This window comes from Thamnophis elegans, chromosome 6 (genome assembly GCF_009769535.1).
Source record: "Thamnophis elegans isolate rThaEle1 chromosome 6, rThaEle1.pri, whole genome shotgun sequence".
NCBI lineage: Eukaryota > Metazoa > Chordata > Lepidosauria > Squamata > Colubridae > Thamnophis > Thamnophis elegans.
The window spans coordinates 78,039,265-78,062,555 of NC_045546.1; the positions used below are offsets into that span (position 1 = coordinate 78,039,265).

Consider the following 23,291-nt stretch of genomic DNA (forward strand, 5'->3'; position numbering starts at 1 on the left):
TTTTCAGAGTATAAGACGCACACTTTTTCCTCTAAAAAGGGGCTGAAAATCTGGGTGCGTCTTATACACCGAATACAGCATTTTTTGCCTCCTGAAGCCCTGCCCCCTTCACCAAAATGGCTGTGCATAGCCTTATGGAGGCTTTCAGAGATCTCCTGGGCACTGGGAGGGCAGAAATGAGTGAAAAACGGCCCATCCCACCCCCCAACAGCACTCTATAAGCCTCCATAACGCTATGCATGCATTTTTTTGACAAAAAAACAGCCCGTTTTTTGCTCGTTTTTGAACCCCCCCATCCCCCAGTTAAAAAAAATGAGCCCGTTTTCATGAAAAACAGGCCATTTTGGGGAGGTTTGCAGAGTGTAAAAACTCCCCCCCCCTTTCGGAAAGCTGTTTCGTTAGTGTGGTTGGTGAGAATTGCATTGGTTAAGTGCTGTGCCAGCAGAAACAAAGTTTTAGGTGCTACAGGTTGTCAGCGATTTCCTTCTCCAGCACATGGATAAATACACCTGGAAACATCTATCTATCTACCTACTCTCTCACTCTCTCTCCCTACCTACCTACCTACTATATTTCTCTCTCTCCCCCCCCCTCAATCTACGTATATACCTGCCTACCTACTCTCCCCCTATCTACTGTATTTCTCTCTATTTTTCTCTCTCTATCCCTCTACCTACCAACCTACCTACTCTCTCTCCCTATCTACTATATTTCTCTCTCTCTATCCCTCTACCTACCTACCTACACACTTTCTCCCCTACCTACCTACTGTATTTCTCTCTCTCTCTCTCCCTACCTATCTACTGTATTTCTCTATTTTTCTCTCTATCCCTCTACCTACCTACCTATCTACACACACTTTCTCCCCCTACCTACCTACTGTATTTCTCTCTCCCCCTACCTATCTACTGTATTTCTCTCTATCCCTCTACCTACCAACCTACCTATTCTCTCTCCCTATCTACTGTATTTCTCTCTCTCTCTATCCCTCTACCTACCTACTCTCCCTCCCTCTCTCCCTACCGACTATATTTCTTTCTCTTTCTCTCCCTCTCTATCCCTCTATCTATCTACCTACCTACCTACTTTTTTTAAAAAATTGCCTCTTCAAAACCTGGGTGCGTCTTATACTCTGGTGCGTCTTATACTCCGAAAAATACGATATATAAGTGAGTGGGCATAGTGAGTATAGTACACACACGTATACACACGTACACACACACACACACACGTTGAGATAAATGTCATATATAGTGATATCAAGTGACAGCAACATCAGGGACAAGTACAAGAAGCTGGAGAAGCCTGAGGAGGAACTAAGAGAGGATGTGGAAAGTAAAGGCCAAATTGGTCCCAGTAGTGATAGGAGCACTTGAGTGTGTATCTTCTAAGCTAGCAAAGGGACTCCCAACAGATTCCAGGAACAGCATCAGAGCTGTGTCCAGAGTGCAGTGCTTAGGACAGATAATGTGCATAACCCTCAAAATGCAGAAGGCACCCAAGAATGAAGAAGGCAAACATTACCCATCTGGATGAGAAAAGGATTTTTTGTTTATACACACTCACACGCATGCACACGCATCTATTCATCCTCGAATAGAAAACTAGCACTATATTTGTATGCTATCTGAGAGTGGAGGTAGAAAGCCTCTCCCTGGACAGCAGGGAAATATAGGTGTCCGAGGTCTTAACTCTCAATTTTTTCCCCCCTTGAAGTCTAATAGGGTGTTGGTTTATTTACAAGGCTGATATCTGACTTATGCATCATCACCAAATACATCTGAATGTTCCAGGTTAATTCAAAATCTGCATTTCCGCAAGCGAATTAAGTAATGGTTTTTATTAATGCATATGAAGGCTAGCTATATGAACTGTTCACATGAGATAGAAAAAGCCTTGTTACCAAAAATCTTTAAATACAACTGTTCTATTGAAACATGTTTACCAGATGGTGCACCATTTGCAAAGATCGAAGTTGACATTCTTCTCTTTCCCTTCGCCACATATTATTATTATAGAAATTCATTCTTTAAAAAGTCGGGGAAATGCATTATGTTTCACACATGATGGAATATAAGGCAGCGTATGACACCTTCCTTTTTTTCTAATTATTCCCTCGAAACGAGACCACACACTGTTTCCATGTAACAAGAAATAGATTCCTGCCTGGTCCAGCCATTCTGTCTTCTACTCCTCCACAAATAAAATATTTAGAATACCAGAAGAACAAGTTTTTAAACCTCATGTTTTTTGACTGGGGGGGGAAAAAAGAACAAAAAAATAAATCATGGCCACCTTGAACTTGCCAATGTCCTTTTTTCAGTTAATATTAAACCTCAAGTCATTCAGTAGAAAATATGTAAAAGTAATTACAGCTACATATTTCATACCATCTTAATTTATTCCTGGTTTCTGCCAGTCAATGAGTGTCTTAAGACCTGCAAATGCCGTGGCACGACAAAACCGCGCTCAACTAAAGCGCGCCCGATTAAATCGCGTCGCTGACATCATCAACAGGGCGACAACAGCGAGCGCGGAGAAAGAAGGGCGCTTTAAATAGTGCTTTAAAAGCAAGCCAATTCAAGTTAAGGTAAGGGTTAGGTTTAGGGTTAGGTTAAGGGTTAGGTTAAGGGTTAGGATTAGGTTTAGGGTTAGGTTAAGGGTTAGGTTTAGGTGTTAATTTTAGGTTTAGCGTTTACAGCGTGCTTCTGTCTCCACGCTGTTGTCGCCCTGTGATGACGTCAGCTACGCGGTTTCATCAAGCGCGCTTTAGTCGAACGCGGTTTTGTGGTGGAACCGCAAATGCAATGAAGCAATTTAATATATGGGCAAAAGGAAAGTTAAGAAATGCGACTTGGATAAGATTGAGATAAAGAACTTTACAGAAGGCCAGGGTGAGGTATAGAAACAATTGAGGATTAAAGCCATTACATTTCTGTATTTCCCATGAAGTAGAGAAAGCAAACCAAAATGGAGCCAACATGATTCATTGTAAAACTGAAATTGGTTTATTAGAAAGTGTCCAGCACATCCGTAGTCTTTAGCCATCATCAAAAGCAGAGGGCTATTGTCTCAGACATTAAAACATAGTTATTCATCACATGCCAATATCAAGGTCAATATTTTAAATTGGCAATTTAAAAATGATGTTACCATAAAAATATAGTATGTGTAAACTTAGGAGTTAAGTGGTGTGGGTTAGCTTGGGCATAGCCTCAACTGTCATCCTGATATGCTAACTGCATCTATCTCTTAATCAAAATATTAAAGATATACCTCCCCTTATCAAGAAAGCAGTCCCATTTTTTTCTATAGAAAAAGGCAGAATCAATTACTATGATACTGAAAATTTTAAAATATCTAGGAAAATAATGTGTTTTAGTTAATAAAAATATAACCTAATTGCCTGCCAAGGTATCAGCTAATTAAATATGCTGTCCCATTAATTTAAATAGGAAACTTACAACACCCCTGAGGTGTCAAGGACTTAAAATGCATCATTCTGTAAGTAAATTCTCTCTCTTTAAAAATTCTCTTTTAGCAATAGCAATAGCAGTTAGACTTATATACCGCTTCATAAACCGCTGTGTCAGTGCCTCACCAGCCATAAACCTCACTGCACATGACCCATTAAAAGCAGTATGCTAGAAAGTGAGGGGCATAATCAGATATGTATAACTGCCTCCTTAGGCATTCTGCAATGGCTTTATAAGTTAAAAGCTACTGTTACTTGCCTGATTTTTCTCTAATGTCAAGCCTGGTACTGTACATGATTTTGTCTTGAGTGATTATGTTCAAGAAAATTCCCCCAAAAGAATCAATTCAGCAAATATAACATTTCTATCACAGAAAGAATGGCAGAATTTAGTGTTCTTTTCTGTAGAACCGAAAAGCCTTGTGAAGAAAATTAAATGACACAGAGGAATGAGAAATCTCCCAACAAATAATGCTACAGTGCCTCTGGCAAGGATGTTAAGAAACAGATTTGCCCTTTATAGTTTTCTAAATGCTACACTTTAAATACCAGGTGACTTACCACAGAATATAGGCCAAAAGTTGTGGGCAGTCATCACACAGATCCCATCCAAGCAGAAACGGTAGCAGTTTAAAAATCAAATAGCTAAATTCACTACATTGTGAAGTCAGCAGAGAGCATAATATATATATATAAAAGGGTTTCTTTCTTTTGCAAGAACACTAGACAGTTCAGGTCAGACTGAAAGAAGAACTTTTTATGTTTCCATCATCCCCCTCAAAAAAATTTTTTAGCTGCTTTGAATTATGAATCACTTCCTTGAATATTTGAAAATGTATTGCTGATCTACACAATAACCTCATTGTATAACAAGTTCTATTCCTTTCAAATTCTTTTAAAAAGAACTCTATTCCTATTAAAATGGTGGCCTTCGACTGCAGTACTGTGATTCTTAAGAGAGATCATTAGACATAGCAATAGCAATAGCGGTTAGACTTATATACCGCTTCATAGGGCTTTCAGCCCTCTCTAAGCGGTTTACAGAGTCAGCATATTGCCCCCACAGTCTGGGTCCTCATTTCACCCACCTCGGAAGGATGGAAGGCTGAGTCAACCTTGAGCCGGTGAGATTAGAACCGCTGAACTGCAGATAACAGTCAGCTGAAGTGGCCTGCAGTACTGCACCCTAACCATTGCGCCACCTCGGCTCTTAGCACCCTTTTTTGTAATATATAAATGAAAGAGACAACTGAACGCATTCATGTAGCGCACACCTAACTTATGTAGACCTATCAAAAGTGCGCCTATATGATCTTAGATGTTGGGGAAGAATTTTAGGTCTGATAAGCAGAGATTTTTCTATTATCATACAAAAGGAGAAAAAATGAAGCAAAGGTTGAAAATCACTTAACTAAAAGCAGTAAATATGCTTTTAATTAGACGAGACTGTTCTTTCTAGTCTCACGGGATTCCACTAAAAATTGAAACCATAAAAGGTTCAGTCTCAGCATGATATTCATTATCTCCTTGAAAAATAGGAGGCGAGATTGTTTGAATTATTATCTAAATACTTAAGTGCTTTTGACTTTAAGCTACATCACAGGTATTCTAATATTTGCTAGATTGATAACTATGAACTGTGAACACAGGGTAGATGCATTCCAAGGATCTGCCACGTTACTGATGGGTTTTGGCTGTTTTTATGTTTTCCCTCCATAGTTAATATATTTTAGTGTAGTCAACACCGAAACACCGACAGAGTAGCTAAAAGTGTTAAGTGGCATCGAGTTGTAGTTTGTTGGCTTTAGGAAGAATGTGGATAATCACATCTCATAGCGAGAATGCTCAGAATATGCGTGCGCTGTAAGCTGTAAGTTTGTGTTTAAGGACATAGGTTGTCGGTATTTAGGAACAACCTGCTCACCTCGTCTTCCTTCCAACACATCACTGATTTCTCTTAAGAGCAGGGACATGTCATTCAGCTGAGATTCCCAAGCCTCACAGAATACATCCAGATTTTCTTTCGCAATTTTACTGGAAGGATGCAATGTCAGAGTTTCAGCAGCCGAAATTATCTGAAGGGAACAAAACAGGCTTTGTCATACAATTGTGTATCAGCATCCATCTCCACAGGACAAAAGGTAAGCTGTGTCTCATTTGTATTAAAAAAAAAAAAAGGCTGTATAGCATTTACTAACAACAAAGCTTTACAAAAAAGACCCCAGGACACTTTTCATAGGGAATGCTATTGTGCTATATATTGTATTGAGCGAGTGGCTGTTTTAAACAACGTAAGCGGAGAGAATATAACTATTATAAGAAATCTTACTTTCAAGAAGATTTTGAAAAGGATTATTAACTTATTCTTCTGGTGTAGGGAAGAAGGTCTTCCAACAGAGTGAAATGGCTCTAAAGAAGCATTTTATTGATTATACTGTCAGGAATAGTTACCGTGAATCTAGCATCATAAATCATGCCAGCCATGATTATTGTTTATTAAACATAATTTCCTATTCAGAACCTTCTTTGAAGATTTTTTTGCTTTGTTACCTAAGTATTTAGGAAGTCTGTAAGTATGTTGAACTTAAAGATACTTTTAACACTATTATTCCACGCCCAATATACATTTTCCATTATGAAATTCTGATCTATTTTCAAATATTGATGGAATATTGACCCATTTCCATATGGGAACAGTACATATTATGGACAAAGTTTTCAGTTCTAATTTCCCGCATCTGAAACTAAAGGATTTGAAACAGAATTCAACAGGAGCAACTAGTCATGTAAAATTATAAATACCTGAGGCCCAGTCGCACGAAAAGTATCTTCTGCATGGAGGCAAGTAATTTCAAGTGGCTCTGTTCCAGAGACATGTCTCAACAGATGGCATATCTATCCAGAGAAACAAAACAATCCAACGTAATCATAAAGCCTGTGTATGAATTGTGGAATTCTTAGGGAACATATATGGTGGATACTCAATGAAAGCCTTGAATATACAGGAATTCATCTAGAGATTCAGGTTTACTCTTGGTAGAAAGCTGGACACCTGCCTGATATCTAAGCTAGAGGATGCTTAAGTATTCCTCTGCCAATCATTTGTCATTTGAACTCGTCTCTCCAATCTTGACCTAAATAAGTCAAGGGATATTTAGCTGGGACAAAGACTGAAGGAAAGTACTCAAAGCTAGGAAAGCTCCTCCCTGAAATTCTACTTCTTGCTTTTTTTAAAGCTACTTGATGACATCTGGAATCCATTTCTACAATCCACAATCAACATTTCTACAATCAACAATCCATCCAGGATTGTTAAGAATCAGATGGCATACCAGATTAATAAATTATTGTTACTGTTATTGTTATTGTTAGAGCCGAGGTGGCGCAGTGGTTAGGGTGCAGTACTGCAGGCCACTTCAGCTGACTGTTATCTGCAGTTCAGCGGTTCTAATCTCACCGGCTCAAGGTTGACTCAGCCTTCCATCCTTCCGAGGTGGGTGAAATGAGGACTCAGATTGTTGGGGGCAATATGCTGACTCTGTAAACCGCTTAGAGAGGGCTGAAAGCCCTATGAAGCGGTATATAAGTCTGCCATTGCTATTGCTATTATGATTGTTTTGTTCCGTAAGCATGCTTATTTCTCCTTTTGTATCAATAGTATGAAAAATATGGTAGGATTGGTACAACTACTACTTGCGTTTTAGAAATCAATCAACTGTTGGTTTTAAGAACAGATACCCCAAGGCTCCAAGCAGCTTTCACCAGAAGGGTGTTCTGAAGAATGAAGCAGGAGCATTAACATAGCACTTCAATTCCAAAAATCTATTATTTGGGGGGAATTTGTTCTCTTGCTAGAGTTTGGGATATTCCCTTTTACTTCCCTGGGTGAAAGGGAGAAGCTGCAGTTGGTCTTTAAATGATATGGTGGGTTAAGGACAAAGAAGTCAGCTGGGCCAGTATAAAAATTAAATGCTGTTTTAAATTACCACTGAATGTTTATCCATTAACATAAATTTACTATGATACTAATACAGAAATAATAACCCTAGTTAGGATAAATAACCAGACCTTAGAAATGCTAATATACATTCTGGGTGATTGTCAAGTAGAAATGTTAATATTTCTTAGATTGTCTTAGATGTCTTATGTTTATTTTCTTAGCATGTAACTAACTAATTTGGGATTGAGGGAAAAGTCCTATAAATCTTATTATTAAATCATTGTTTAAAGACAGTTATAAAGTTATAATATTGTGTGGGCCTGGAGAGGAGAGATAATCAGTAAATAACCTTTAGTTAACTACAATAATAACAATGAAATGTTAATGGACAATATTTAATGATACATGCAGGTGTGCTACGGGCGGGGGGGGGGGAGAGAAATGCTTAGATATCTTACTTAACCGAATTAATTTTAGAACATGCCACAAAGGTGCAATGGTATTGGAGATCTATTGAAATTGCAAATGAATGCCAGTAGGTGGTTGTGTCTTCTAATATAAATGATTCTAGATTGAAAACATGTTTAACCAATGGTAACCAAATGAGAATTATGGTTACAGGGATAGTAAAATACATAACTTTTCTTTCTTGACTTAAAATGTACAACATGATTTGGATGAAGTATATCTAAGGACTGTGGAAGAAACGCACGGAATATATTTGTAACCAATCGATACGCTTTCAACAAGATGTAACGAAAGATGATTTGTTTTTCTTATTTATTTATTTTTAACTAAAACAATAAAAAAAATTCTCAAATTTTTTTTTAAATGCAAATGCAAACTAAATACAGCTTATCTGATTATTCCCTATGGTAATAGTAATTCCTGACACATTAAGATTGCAATTCAGCAATATTTTTTTATGAAGGGAAAGAAAACTGGGGGCATACATATGACCATTCAAAGGGTATTCCTGTCTAAGGAACATGATCAGCCACTCAAATCTCCCAGCCGACTGCAGTAATCTTCATGGTAGCAAGCAATTACTAATACCGCTATTAAAGAAAAAAAGAATCAACACCCTAAATAAGCAGAATTTAGGTCTTTTTAAACATAACCCAAACTTACTTCGATCAATTGGTCTTTCTGTTCAGAGAGCTTATAGCTGTGCTCTGCAATGGCTTCTATATTTCCTTCCACTCCGCAGGCTTTCAGCGCTTTCAAAGCAAGGTGATCAGAATGAAACTTTATCAGGTCTGCTGCGACGGATATGGCTGCACACTGGAGCTTTTGATAGTGGAAAAATTAACACAAAACAACGGGAACTTGGAGCAAGTAGTAGTTATTTCCAGGCAATTAGAACATCTGCACAAAAGCCATTGATGTTTCTGTTTGGGCATTTGGCGTAGCTGTTCAACATTTTTTTGTGGGCAACATATTTTTTCTGAACTAGTATTGTAGACTATATAATGAAGCTCAAAAAAAATTATGAACAATAAGGAATAAATAGTCAAAACTCATTAACTGCATTTATATAGAGAAGAGGATAAAGCTGCTTAACCAAGAACAGATGTAACTGTGGTTTAGTTCACACAGTGTTAAACAATAACAAAAAATTCAATAGGGCAAGGTATACAGTTAGGACCACAACTGAGCTCAAAATTTATGTTGCTAAGTGAGACATTTGTTAAGTGAGTTTTGTTCCATTTTACGACGTTTCTTGCCAGAGTTGCTAAATGAATCACTGCAGTTAACTTAGTGTTGTGGCCCAGCAGGAGCCGTTGGAGCTGCCACCAGACTCCGACAGCGAGGGGCTCTATGAGTCGGCTTTGGAGGACCCTGGACAGGGTTCCGACTCTGAGCAGGGCGCAGAGAGGCTGATTGGCCACCAGGAGGCACCTGAGCCTTGGACCAGTGGGGAGGAGACAAAGGAGAGTGAGCCGGAGGCTAGTAGTGAGTTGTTTCTGGATGCACGCCATCGAAGAGCTACTAGGCGTCAGGAACAATTACGCAATTACAGGAGGTGATTGTACTCAGCTGGTGGTCATTAGGCTCCTCTCCAGACTATAAAAAGCTACTTGTGCACACGCCCCTCTTTGCAGAAGTCAATGCAGGATTGAATGTCGGAGGACATTTACTGTGAGTTTGGCAGACTGGATTGCTGCCAAGCCTTATCTGTGTTTATTGCTGCCTGAGTTTGTCTGAGTTGCTGCCAAGGTCCTTATCCGTTTGTTCTGCTTGGCTTTCAGCCACCGAGGTTTTGGTGCCTTGCTATTAAAGTACATTCCAGTTAAGCTTGTCTTGGCATTCATTACTGGATGGAGGAGGGGGTCAGAACAACTTAGTAACATGGTTGTTAAGGGAATCTGGTTTCCGTTGACTTTGCTTGTCAAAAGTCACAAAAGGGGGATCACATGACCCTGAAATACTGCAACAATTATAAATATATGAATCAGTTGTCTGAATTTTGATTACCTGACCATGGGGTTGCTGCAAAGTGTGAAAAATGGTCATTAAATCACTTTTTTCAGTGCAGTGTAACTACAAACGGTCATTAAATGAACTGTTGTAAATTGAACACTATCTGTATTAAAAATCTCAAACATATATGGTTGTTCTGAAGTAGTAGTTGTTCAAAGTAGAAAAAAGATGAACTAATATAGGGCTTATGGAGCAAAGCATTTCCAGTTTGAATTTACTAAACCATTTATCATTTCCCTTCTGGACGATGGCATCCTATTAGACTTGTTAGTCCTACATATCAGCAAATGATTGTATTATCTGATAGGCAGAGATCTTGGATGCAGACTTGAAAACTGCTTCCTGATAACAACAGTATTAATTTAAAAAAATATCGCAAGTATCTAACCCTCATGGTCGCAAAGATATATATGAAAAAATGTGGGTGACACTATAAAAATCTGAAAAGGCCTGCATTGAGAAGAGTAAGAACATTTATAACATTTCTGTTAGGGGTTAGGGGTTTTTTGGGTATTGAAGGCTTCCAGCAAAAAAGGAAAATGTGGGCAGAATAAGAATTCACTGAAGTAGGTCTCATAATTAATTAAAATATTTCTAGTGCAGAATTTTGATTAATTATAGTGTTCTTCTTCAGCATTGTTTGTTCGTATTATTATTGTTCATAATTCTTGCAACAATCTTTGCTGCTACAAATAATTTCAATTCAATTTCAATTTATTAAGTTTGTATGCCGCCCTATTCCCGAGGGACTCGGGGCGGCTAACAATAAAAAGGGAGGGGATACAAAAAATAAAATAAAAAGCAACAGTTCAGAATTCTACAACAGCCATAACCTCGAGTGGGGCTGGATAGTTCAACAGCCCCAGGCCTGCCGGAACAGCCAGGTCTTAACTGCTTTGCGGAAGGCCGGGAGGGTAGTGAAAGTCCGGATCTTCATGGGGAGATCGTTCCAGAGGGCTGGAGCAGCCACAGAGAAGGCCCTCCCCCGAAACAAACAATCAATCTGCCAGAAGAAAGAACAGGATTAAGAAAGGATAACCCCAACTTTATCCTGGCTCTTCTCCCAGAAGGGAACTAGGTGATCTGGAATAAAATCAAAAGTATGCTAAATAATCTACAGGATAGTACATAACACCTGGGGCAGAAAATCAGGCTTATAAGAGGCTTTGTCACAAATTCAGAGGATTTCCACGTAGGCGATTATCCGCCGTAGAATTCTCTCTAATTCTAAAAAACAGCAATGGTGGGTAACACAACTGTTGTACTCTTAAGGACAGTAAGGCTAAACGGCTTCTCTGCTTTTGTTCTTTTCTTAAACAAGCCCACTCATTTATAGCTTGGGAAGGGACTGTTGCTCAGTAGAAGAATACATACTTTGCATGTAGAGATTATTATGTTCAAATCCCAGAGTCTTCGGCAAAAATTAACACTTGCTGGGAACAAAGGCATCTGCGAGATCCAATGCTTTTGTCAAAATGTGAGGTTCCACCACAAAACCGCGAAGCCCTTATCCGTGCCGACATAAGTGCGGAGGGCAAATCCGCGCCATCCGAAGCGCTAAGGAAAAATGCGACCCTACTGCGATGACATAACCGCGGAGGGCAAATCCGCGCCTTCTGAAGCACTCAGCACCCTAAACCTAACCCTAAACCTAACCCTAAAGCAAACCCCTAAACCTAATCCTAACCCTTACCTTAATTTAAATCGGCTTTCTGCCGCCGCGCTGTTTTAAAGCGCCCTTCTGCCGCTGCGCTGTTGTCGTGGTGGTGATGACATCGCGGTGACGACGTCGCGGCTTTAGCGACGTGGTTTTATCACCGCTATTTTGACGTGCCACGAAAATGTGATAAATGTACAAAAGGGACAAAGCTTCAATTGCAACCCTGTTTTCATCACTTGACACTACCCACTAACGTCCCTTGTTGGGGAAGTTCTCTCTGTGCCCAAATCTCTGAGAAATGGAGACCTTGTTGAGGCGGCACTCAGAGGCAGCTCAAGGAGAAGTTTCAACATGCTTAAGCATGGGTCTTCTTAACCAGAGCTACTGAAAACTACAGTCTGTCACACTTGGGGGCTGCAATTTCCTTGATCCTTGAAATGCTGGTTAGACTAAAAAAGAATCTGTACTGGTATAATGTGTGTATGCAAGAGGAGGAATTGATGATGGTAAAATCCTAGTAATGTGGCGGTAATAAAAAAGATAACGATAAAGGTTCCACTCGCACATATATGCTAGTCGTTCCTGAAACTAGGGGGCGGTGCTCATCTCCATTTCAAAGCCGAAGAGTCAGCGCTGTCCGAAGACGTCTTTGTGGTCATGTGGCTGGCATGACTAAACGGCGAAAGCGCACGGAACGCTATTACCTTCCCACCAAAGGTGGTTCCTATTTTTCTACTTGCATTTTTACATGCTTTCGAACTGCTAGGTTGGCAGAAGCTGGGACAAGTCATGGGAGCTCACTCGGGTGTGGCACTAGGCATTCGAACTGCTGAACTGCCAACCTGTCTGACTGACAAGCTCGGCATCTTAGGCACTGAACCACTGCGTCCCCTGAATTAATGGTAATATGGATCTATAAAATAAGATTTCATGTACTTATTGCTTTCTTTGATTAAATTGACTTGCATAGGGCTTTCAGGTAAGTTCTTTCCATAGGCCTGTGCTCTTCCTTCCTGGGTGAAGGATGAACATTGTTTGGTGACCAAGATTTATTAGGAGGTGAGGGGGGTTAGGAATTGTAGCTGAAAGCCATTTCACACCTGTGAATGAGAGAGATTTTGAAAGTAATCTTTGAGAAATGCATTGTGAATTGTTATGTCTCTTTTTGAGAATTTTGTTTCTTCCAGTCTAAGCAGGAAACTATGCCATCAGTTATTCAAGGTCGGAGGGCCACAGCAAAGGCTGACAAGGCTACCAACATCTATGCAGCTCATAAACTGGACTTGTTCCATTCAAAACAACCTGCTGGTTAAATGACAAAGTCAGACAGTTGGAAAAACTGTTATATCATTATATCTCTATTGAGATTATAATAATTCATTCTGAGGAAATTGCACATAGCCCAAATATATTCCGGATTGTACTGGGTTCTAACCAGTGGTGGGTTTCAAAAATTGTTGGAACCTACTCTGTGGGTGTGGCCTCCTTTGTGGGAGTGGCTTGCCGCCCATGTGACCGGATATGAAGATGCCGACGACACTTGTCAGAACCACCTGAAATTACCTCACACACAGCACTGGCCTGCATAAGAATATGATGTAAACTTGTTTTTTAAAAGGCATCTTTGGTTTGCGTTAAAACAACTTCAACACACGCAATGTTCTGATTGCACCACAAACGCAGTAGTCATCCTTACCTTTCACAGAGGCACTGAGTTTTATGAATATGAGCATGATAGTGTAGAATAATCATATCCAAGGACCAGTGGTGGGTTTCAAAAAAATTTGGAACCTCTTCTGTAGGTGTGGCCTGCTTTCCGGGTCCACTGGTGGAACCTCTTCTAACCGGTTTAGTAGATTTGATGAACCGGTTGTACCGAATAGGTGCGAACTGGTAGGAACCCACCTCTGGTTCTAACTTACCTCTCTTTGAAGCTCATTCATGCACTGGCACACTTTTAGAATGGATATTTCCAAGTCCTCTGTGACTTCTCTTTTCTTCTGATTTTGCTAAACAAAAACAATTACAAATCCCACAAATTCATGCCATTTGCTTTTTTTAAATAATATCTTAAAATAAAATAGCAATTTTATCTGGAAATAAGGCTCACTGAACCTTGAAACGTGGCTTTGAAAAGATATGCCTGATAGAGGCGCATGAATTCTACATTAGTTCATATATCATGCTGAACCATGGTTTAATCATGGTTTGTTGAATAAGAAACAACTGACTGATTTACGCAGGGATGAACAATGTGCTAAAATCAAACCAGTTTATGGTTTAGTGCAATATGAGAACTCAATAAGTTTCCATATGAATAATTAATGACAATAATCACTTTTGTTCTTATTTCGCAAAATTTGTCCTTAAGTATATTGTTGATACACTTAATATGGACAAGACAAATATGGCAAGTTTAGCTGGATTGATACATCATACTAATCCAGTGTTTGTTTACATAGTTTTCCAAACCGTAATAGTTGTGTTCATATATCATACTAACCAAAACCAAACAAAGCAAACTTTAATTTAGAAGAACATGTGAACCCAACCGTTGTAATTTATAAACAATGGCTTCACAGGTTAGCATACAGATAGATATACTGCTCTAATATATGGTATGTTCTAAAGCCAATAAAATATATTTAATTTGTTAAGCAATATTGCAGATAGGTTACAATCTATTTTTCAATGACCATTCAAACTAGTGATAGCAATAGCAAATAGACTTATATACCGCTTCCTAGGGCTTTCAGCCCTCTCTAAGCGGTTTACAGAGTCAGCATATCGCCCCCACAGTCTGGGTCCTCATTTCACCCACCTCGGAAGGATGGAAGGCTGAGTCAACCTTGAGCCGGTGAGATTAGAACCGCTGAACTGCAGATAACAGTCAGCTGAAGTGGCTGCAGTACTGCACTCTATAGCAATAGCAATGGCAGTTAGACTTATATACCGCTTCATAGGGCTTTCAGCCCTCTCTAAGCGGTTTACAGAGTCAGCATATCGCCCCCACAGTCTGGGTCCTCATTTCACCCACCTCGGAAGGATGGAAGGCTGAGTCAACCTTGAGCCGGTGAGATTAGAACCGCTGAACTGCAGATAACAGTCAGCTGAAGTGGCTGCAGTACTGCACTCTATAGCAATAGCAATGGCAGTTAGACTTATATACCGCTTCATAGGGCTTTCAGCCCTCTCTAAGCGGTTTACAGAGTCAGCATATCGCCCCCACAGTCTGGGTCCTCATTTCACCCACCTCGGAAGGATGGAAGGCTGAGTCAACCTTGAGCCGGTGAGATTTGAACCGCCGAGCTGCAGCTAACAGTCAGCTGAAGTGACTGCAGTGCTGCACTCTAACCACTGCGCCACCTCGGCTCTGAACAAGTGGTACTTATAACAGGTCCTTAAGAGTTTCCGCTGTGGCAGTGTTTTCATGGTCACATGTTTGTCATCTAGGTTTTCGGTGCCCTGCTCACAATTATGACATCACAATGAGCACAGTCATATGATCACAATTCCTAATGTTCCCTGCTGGCTTCCCACAAGCAAAATCGAGGGTGAAATTGACAGGATATCAGTTTGCTTACTGAGCCCTGAGGTCACTGCTTAACAATGACAATTGGGACTGTAAGAACTGTTGAGGCTAAGTGAAACGGTCACGTGGCATAAGAGCCGAGGTGGCGCAGTGGTTAGGGTGCAGTACTGCAGGCCACTTCAGCTGACTGTTATCTGCAGTTCAGCGGTTCTAATCTCACCGGCTCAAGGTTGACTCAGCCTTCCATCCTTCCGAGGTGGGTAAAATGAGGACCTGGATTTTTGGGGGCGATATGCTGACTCTGTAAACTGCTTAGAGAGGGCTGAAAGCCCTATGAAGCGGTATATAAGTCTAACTGCTATTGCTATAAAGCTTTATAACCATTTAGCTTAGCAGTGGCAGTTTGGTTCCCAATTTTAATCCGAAGGCTCACCTGTATTTCAGTTCTACATGAATTTAATTTCTTCTCTACATTTTGAGAAAATTTAAATCTTTAGCAGTTCTCCACATGTATTGGGGTTTAACATTTTTACGTTACCCATATTAGCTGAGAGTAGTAGGTGCTATTGTCCCATTCTCTATAAAGATCACTACTGTATGTAGGATAAATTACAACAGCAACCAATAGTAGCAGAGCAGAGGACAAATATGTACCGCATATATCTTTTTCTGAATCTGACTACTAATGCTAGGATAAAAGTTATAAAAAGAATTATATTGAGATTTTGTTCTGATTTAGGTAAACATTTATAAATCTGGTTTTAGATGGCAAGGATAGAATCTGCAATAGTGGTGTGATACATGTTATCAGGCAGAGTGTATAAGCTGAGTACCAGTATTAGTTCTCAAACAAACAGTTTGAGAATGGCTATTGATGTTCCCTCCCAAAGATTGGCAAACTATTCCATCTCTCAGCCTGGGGGGGGTGGGGGTGGGGGTGAAATTATACGCCCCTCAGAGAGGGTTCGCAATTTGGGAGTCCTCCTGGACCCACAGCTGACTTTAGATCACCATTTGTCGGCTGTGACCAGGGGCGTGTTTGCCCAGGTTCACCTGGTGCACCAATTGCGACCCTACCTGGATCGGGAGGCACTTCAGATAGTCACTCATGCCCTCGTCACCTCAAGACTGGATTACTGTAACGCGCTCTACATGGGGCTGCCCTTGAAAAGTGTTCGAAGACTTCAGCTAGCCCAGAATGCAGCCGCGCGAGCGATTGTGGGTGTACCCAGGTACACCCATGTTATACCTATCCTCCGCGAGCTGCACTGGCTACCCACTGGTCTCCGGACACACTTCAAGGTGCTAGTCGTTACTTATAAAGCCCTGCATGGCATCGGACCTGGGTACCTGAGAGACCGCCTCCTGCCAATTACCTCCCAAAGACCGATTCGATCTCACAGGCTTGGCCTTCTCCGGATTCCATCTGCCAGCCAATGTCGGCTGGCAACCCCTCGGGGGAGAGCCTTCTCTGTTGCTGCGCCGGCCCTCTGGAATGAGCTCCCCGTGGAGATCCGGACCCTTACTACCCTCCCGGCCTTCCGTAAAGCTACCAAGTCCTGGCTGTTCCAACAGGCTGGGGGGCTGTTGAAATATCCAGCCCCGCCTCAATTGTGAATGTTGTGCATTTTTAAATTCTTTGTATTGTCTTATTTATTTCCCTTTCCCTGTTTTATTGTGAGCCGCCCGGAGTCCTTCGGGAGTGGGCGGCATACAAAACTAATAAACAACAACAACAACAACAAAGGGTTGTGCTGGGAAAAAAAGTGTTCCTTACAGCATTGATCCAGGCTGATAGCAACTGCTCCAATTCCAACTTTGCTTGCTTGGAGAGCTCCAAGATCCGTCCCCGTGTTTCATGGCTTGTATAAGCAGAATCAGTAAAATCTTCTGTGAGTTCAAGGACAAGACGCAGCAATGCTCGAAGGTTCTCCCTTGGTAGAAGATAAAGGTTTTCTCGCAGACCTTCCACCTTATTCTGAAAAGAGGGGGAAGGGATGCATGATATGCTAAAAATAAAACAAAAAAGACTGAAATATCCGTGGCACGACAAAACCGCGGTCCACTAAAGCGCGCTCGATTAAAGCGCGTACCTGACGTCATCAGCAGCATGACAAATACGACCGCGGAGAAAAAAGGGCGCTTTAAAAAGCGCTTTTAAAGCAAGCCGATTCACGTAAAAGTAAGGGTTAGGTTTAGGGTTAGGGTAAGGTTTAGGTTTGGGGGGGTTAGGGTAAGGTTTTCATGTTAATTTTAACTTTACCGCTCACAGCGTGATGTTTTCGTCGCACTGTGATGACGTCAGGTACGCGCTTTCGTCGAGCGCGCTTTAGTCTACCGCGGTTTTGTGGTGGAACCGAAATATCTTTTGATCGAATTAAAAATGGCAACTCAGTGTCTTTATGATGACTATGCATGTCTCACAACTAAGATTCACATATCAGTTAATTCGGTGTTTTACTAATGTTTGGGCTAACTGCTGGTTAGGACTGTGAAGATTTGGGGTTCTCTCACCGATGTCCTACACATGGGTGAGAGAAAACCCACATCCTGCTGCATTCTTTTCAGAATACACACTTCTTATGGAAAGGATGACGGATTTCAGTGAGACTATTTCAATTCCCACATGGCAATAACCTACCCAACCATCTATGTAAAACGGCTGATATGAATAGAGAATTGTACCAGATGATATTTGTGCAAAGCAGCTTCCCAGGTGATCTGTCAAGTTTTCATATACCCATCTCCCCTCAAAAGTTAAAATGAGCAAAGTTGCAAGAGAAATAATCCATACTACTCCCGTGAGGTAGAAGATTAAGATTATATTATAGAAAAGTCATCCAGACGGCATGTGTTAGTTGTACAGTAATATTTATTACAAGTAGTCCTCGACTTATTAACAGTTCATTTAGTGATCTGTTCTGACCACCCCTCGTCTCACACCAACACACACTCCGAGCCAAAGATAAGTTACGGCATTTAATTAACAGACAGACAGGTCCTTGGCAGCAAACCGGCACAGACAAGCTTGGGCAGCAATCCAGCACAGATAAGGCTTGGCAGCAATCCAGCCTGCCAAGCTCACAATAATGTTCTCCAACATTTGTTCCTGCGTTGACTTCTGCAAAAGGGGCGTGTGCACAAGCAGTCCTCTTATAGTCTGGAGAGGAGCCTAATGACCACCAGCTGAGTGCAATTACCTCCTGTAACTGCACAACTGTTCCTGGCGCCTATTAGCTCTTCAGTGCCAGGCATCCAGGAACAACTCTCTGCTGGCGTCCAGCTCACTCTCCCTTGTCTCCTCCCCACTGGTCCAAGGCTCAGGCGCCTCCTGGTGGCCAACCAGCCTCTCTGTGCCCTGCTCAGAGTTGGAACCCTGTCCAGGGTCCTCCACATCCTCCAGAGCCGACTCATAGGGCCCCTCGCTGTCGAAGTCTGGTGGCAGCTCCAACGGCTTGTCTGTGCCGGTTTGCTGCCAAGGACCTGTCTGTCTATTACTAAATTCTGTAAAGTATCTTTGGCTTGGAGTGCTTTGGTGTGGAACGAGAGGGGGGGGCCCAGAACACTGAAGTATTTGAAAATCACTGGAAAGTTCTAATTGAAACCAATGAAATGTTTTTTCCTCTTGCATCTAGAAATACCCTCCAAAAAAAGCCTCATCTGATTCATACCTTGAATTCCTTGATGCCAGTATAGATACTCATTGGGCCCGATTCATTTTCTCCATTGGGCCGAGTGTCTGCTACAATCTCTATAACCTGTTCCAAAGCTAGTCTCATTCTGTGGAACACTGCTCCTTTGTTAACACGGGCAGATTCACAATCAGGATGCCTTAAACACGTCTGAAAAAAAATCAATAATTTGAGGAGGGGGAGGAATAAGCAAGCAGGTAAATAATCGATACATCAACACTATTTGGATCTTTCTATGCTATTTACCCATTAATCCCATTAATGTGTGTTTGTGTGTGTCGTCCCACCCTGGGCAAATCAGCCAAGGCGGCTTTATCAGTCAATTAGCCACTGAATTTGTCAACATTTCCTCTGGTATCCCCCAGAAAGCTTTCCAATCTCTAGACATGCTGACTGATGTGGCTTTAGTCAATGCTGTCCCCATGTTTTCTGGAGAGCGGCTCTCAAGATATTTGTTTTGCTCGTAACAAAAAGGAAAAAAAATTACCTTGGAAGCAGTGAGGAGCATCATGGTACATTTCTCAAGAATAGATCTAGCGGCTGCCATTTTAGCTTTCTTCTTTTCATCTTTCAGATCCTAAAGAAAGAAAAGCAAAATCCCTTGAAGAGCATTCGGAGCCCTTGAAGAGCATTGAAGAGCATTCGGAGACTTCAGCTTGTCCAGAATGCACCCACGTTACACCTATCCTCCGCGAGCTGCACTGGCTGCCTATTGGTCTCCGGATACGCTTCAAGGTGCTAGTCGTCACTTATAAAGCCCTACATAGTATCGGACCTGGGTACTTGAGAGACCGCCTCCTGCCAATTACCTCCCAAAGACCTATTAGATCCCACAGACTAGGCCTCCTCCGAATTCCATCCGCCGGCCAATGTCGACTGTCGACTACTCGGAGGAGAGCCTTCTCTGTGGCTGCTCCGGCCCTTTGGAATGATCTCCCCGTGGAGATCCGGACCCTCACCACCCTTCAGGCTTTCCGCAAAGCCGTTAAGACCTGGCTGTTCTGGCAGGCCTGGGGCTGATGAGTTCCCAGCCCCACTCGAATGGTTATGGCTGCTGTGAGTTTTTAATTTGTTCCTGTCTTATTTGTTTTTATATTGTTCCCTTCCCTTTGGTTTGTTAGCCGCCATGAGTCCCTCCGGGAATAGGGCGGCATACAAGTTTAATAAACCTAACCTAACCTAACGGAAAACAATAATTCTTGGCAAAGGGAGGTAGAGAACATCTACTGAAAAACAAAGCGTGTCATCTCTTTTAATTATTAAAACAAACGACAGATACCAAAAATGGGATATGGAGAGAAATTTGGGGCAGATTTTCCGCTGCTACTGAACTATTAGATTCATGTGATTTCATGTTCCGTTCCCAAGCGCCCCATAGGTGCCCAAACACTTTTTGCCTGGATGGAGAAATGAGGGAGACTCGGAGATCCCATTTGCTAGAAGGCAAAGCTTCATCTCCCTCTTGGCAAAATGTGCACGGCAGAGGCGGGGGGCGGTGGGGGGTGGGGAGGCCGGCAATCCCAATGAGCTCAGCTCAGTTTCAAAGCGTCCCATTTGCCAGCAGACGAAGCTTCGAGTCTCCATCATTTCTCCATCCGGGTGAAAAGCGCATCTGCCTTAGGAAGCCTTGTAAGCCGTTGCGTCCGCAGGCAAGCAGATGGTGGGAGGGAATGGGGTACCAGACGCAAAATAAGACATTCCCTGAAAAATAAGACTTAATGGGTCTTTTGGTCCAAAAAAAAACCATACCTGGTCTTATTTTGGGGGAAACACTATTACTCTTTATTATAGTCATTGATGAAGATGTTAATTTTGCCTAATTCTTAGAATTCTAAATAGAGTGAGAATGACAACTGAAATAGGTTCTGTCAGTAAAATATCTCTGATTTAACAAAATAAAGCATTCCACAGACATAACACAAACATTTTCTTTTACAATGTAGAAGTTACAGAGAAGGAATCCAAAAGATTTAACAATTTAGATGTAAGATAGATTTGGTTTCAACAGAATTAAAGGAGCTGTCTGCTAGTATAGAACAATTAAAGGAATTGTTTGTGAGACTAAACCAGTAACCATACTTTTCTACCACTTTCTTCAAGGTAGATAGCAGTGGTGGGTTTCAAATTTTTTTAGAACCTCTTCTATAGGCGTGGCCTGCTTTGTGGGAGTGACTTGCCAGGCATGTGACTGGGTGGGAGTGGCTTGCCAGCCATGTGAACTGGGTGGGCGTGGCCAACTTGTAAAATGTGGTGAAACTCACTTAACAACGCTCTTGCTTAGCAACCAAAATGTTGGCTCAGAAACTCTGGAATTTGAAGCACGCAAGTCTTAAAGCTGTCAAGTTACAAGACCCTTAATCCTTTAGGAAAAAACCCCAGGGGTGTTCAAACTTGACAGCTTTAAGACTTGTGGACTTCAACTCCCAGAATTCCTCTTCCAGTCACGTTGGCTCAGGAACTCTGGCACTGAAATGAGCAAGTCGTAAAGCTGTCAAGTTACAAGACCCTTGCACCCCTAACCCTTTAGAAAAAAAAAACCCTAGGGGTGTTCAAACTTGACAGCTTTAAGACTTGTGGACTTCAACTCCCAGAATTCCTCCTCTCGCTCTTCATCTTGATGTCCGGACGGGCGGGGGGAGGGAGCTGGAACCGGTTCTAAATGACACTGTAGATTTGTGGAACCTCTTCTATAGAACTGGCAGGAACCCACCCCTGGTAGATAGCAACAGAGAGCAAGGCAACAATGTATGTCCAAAACATCCGGAACACCATTTTTTTTTTTTGGTTTCTTTTTGGAACTAGATGTGGGGCTTTCTCTTTGTTTAAGCAACATTAGTGTCTTATGCCTGTCCGAAACATCTCATTTTGCACAAAAATTAAGGTGCTTTTCTTTAGTATAGGAGTTTGCTGGCAAATTCTGGTGGGCAGTCTTGGGTGCTCAAGTGGGAAGCTACTTGCAAGACTTCTCACAATGGTCTACATGCTGACAAAGAATTTCTGCTAACCCAGCAATCTATTTAAGAACATTTTCCCACTGATGGTCAGTCAGCATTCCATACTACGCAGGCTATTGTGAGGGTTTTGTTTTTTTATTTAACGATGGCAGTTTCCCAGCATATTTCTACTTTATTTTTTTTTTCCTTTTGTACTTTTGCAAATATTGGGTCATCCAAGATTGCCAGAACTTCACAGTTGGGAGGAAACACTGCTGCTGTGGCTCCATTAGAACAGTTGCTGAGACTAAAAATCCCTAGTATTACTAAAGTGATTTCCACCACAAATCCGCGGTAGACTAAAGCGCGCTCGACGAAAGCGCGTATGTGACATCATCACAGCGCGACAAAAACGGCACGCTGTGAGCGGTAAATTTAAAATTAACACGAAAACCTTACCCTAACCCCCCCAAACCTAACCCTAAACCTAACCCTAACCCTTAACCTAACCCTAAACCTAACCCTAAACCTAACCCTTAACCTAACGCTAAACCTAACGCTAACCCTTAACTTAACCCTAAACCTAACCCTAACGCTTAACGTAACCCTAACCCTAACCCTAACCTTTATGTGAATCGGCTTGCTGTAATTTAATTTTAATTTTAATTTAATTTATTTTTTATTTTATTTGTCACGCTGCTGATGACGTCACGTACGCGCTTTGATCGGGCGCGCTTTAGTGGACCGCGGTTTTGACGGGTCACGACTAAAGTCAGTGGTATTCTGCCTTTTATGGTTATTAACCATGACAGCTCAGATGGGATCTCACTGTTCAGAGGTACTTTTATATCTTACAATATTTGATAAATTGCAGATTGGGTGCGCACGTTATAAACACCAATTGTAAGTTTCTAACCAGGTGACTATTTTTTTCTGTAAGATGGCAGAATTGAAAATGAAGTAATTTTGCTAATGTTTTCTACAAAGCATTGAACAGATAAGAACTTTTATCGAGCACTTACATTTTGTCGCTCTCCAGTTAAATGGGCGAATTCTACCATTTCATTTCCAAACTGACTGAATATTTGCACAAATTCCTGAAAACTGCTCACTTTCTCTAACTGTTCCATTGTCATAAGGACCTGTCAAATATGTTGAAAAGAAACCATGAGTGATAGATCGCTGACAAGACAAATTTAGAATTTCTCAAAAATCAGTTCTTGTTTTCTATTTTAAGATGCAACCAATTCTGCATGGCAAGTCAAGATTATTTATGTACTCTTTCAATAGACAATGCAGTTTAACTTTATGTATTACTGGATGAAAGGCTTATTTATTGCTCCCATAATGGCTATACATATCTATAATGTATTATCTGGCTAAAGTTTAGCACTTAGGTTTCTTATTAATAAGAAAATGTATGTATGTACACAGAGACAAAAACACACACAATGACCTTGGAGCAGTGGTGGGATTCAAATAATTTAACAACCGGTTCTTTGTCCTAATGACCAGCTGGGTAGGTTGGGCACAGTGGTCATGTGACTGGGTGGGTGTGGCCAATCCAATGTCACT

At 41.4% G+C, this 23,291-nt stretch overlaps 1 protein-coding gene across 1 annotated transcript in view; it reads right to left on the reverse strand.

Moving 5' to 3' along the window:
- The window catches only part of CTNNAL1 (catenin alpha like 1), a 66,198-nt gene that overhangs the window by 12,129 nt on the left and 30,778 nt on the right, over positions 1–23,291 (reverse strand). The window contains exons 4-11 of the mRNA XM_032219349.1: positions 22,739–22,858; positions 19,271–19,360; positions 18,763–18,933; positions 16,869–17,069; positions 13,482–13,568; positions 8,547–8,705; positions 6,278–6,370; positions 5,400–5,550 (exon numbers count right to left, since the gene is read on the reverse strand). Coding sequence (XP_032075240.1) covers positions 5,400–5,550; positions 6,278–6,370; positions 8,547–8,705; positions 13,482–13,568; positions 16,869–17,069; positions 18,763–18,933; positions 19,271–19,360; positions 22,739–22,858 — 1,072 coding nt within the window. The remainder of the gene's footprint in view (positions 1–5,399; positions 5,551–6,277; positions 6,371–8,546; positions 8,706–13,481; positions 13,569–16,868; positions 17,070–18,762; positions 18,934–19,270; positions 19,361–22,738; positions 22,859–23,291) is intronic.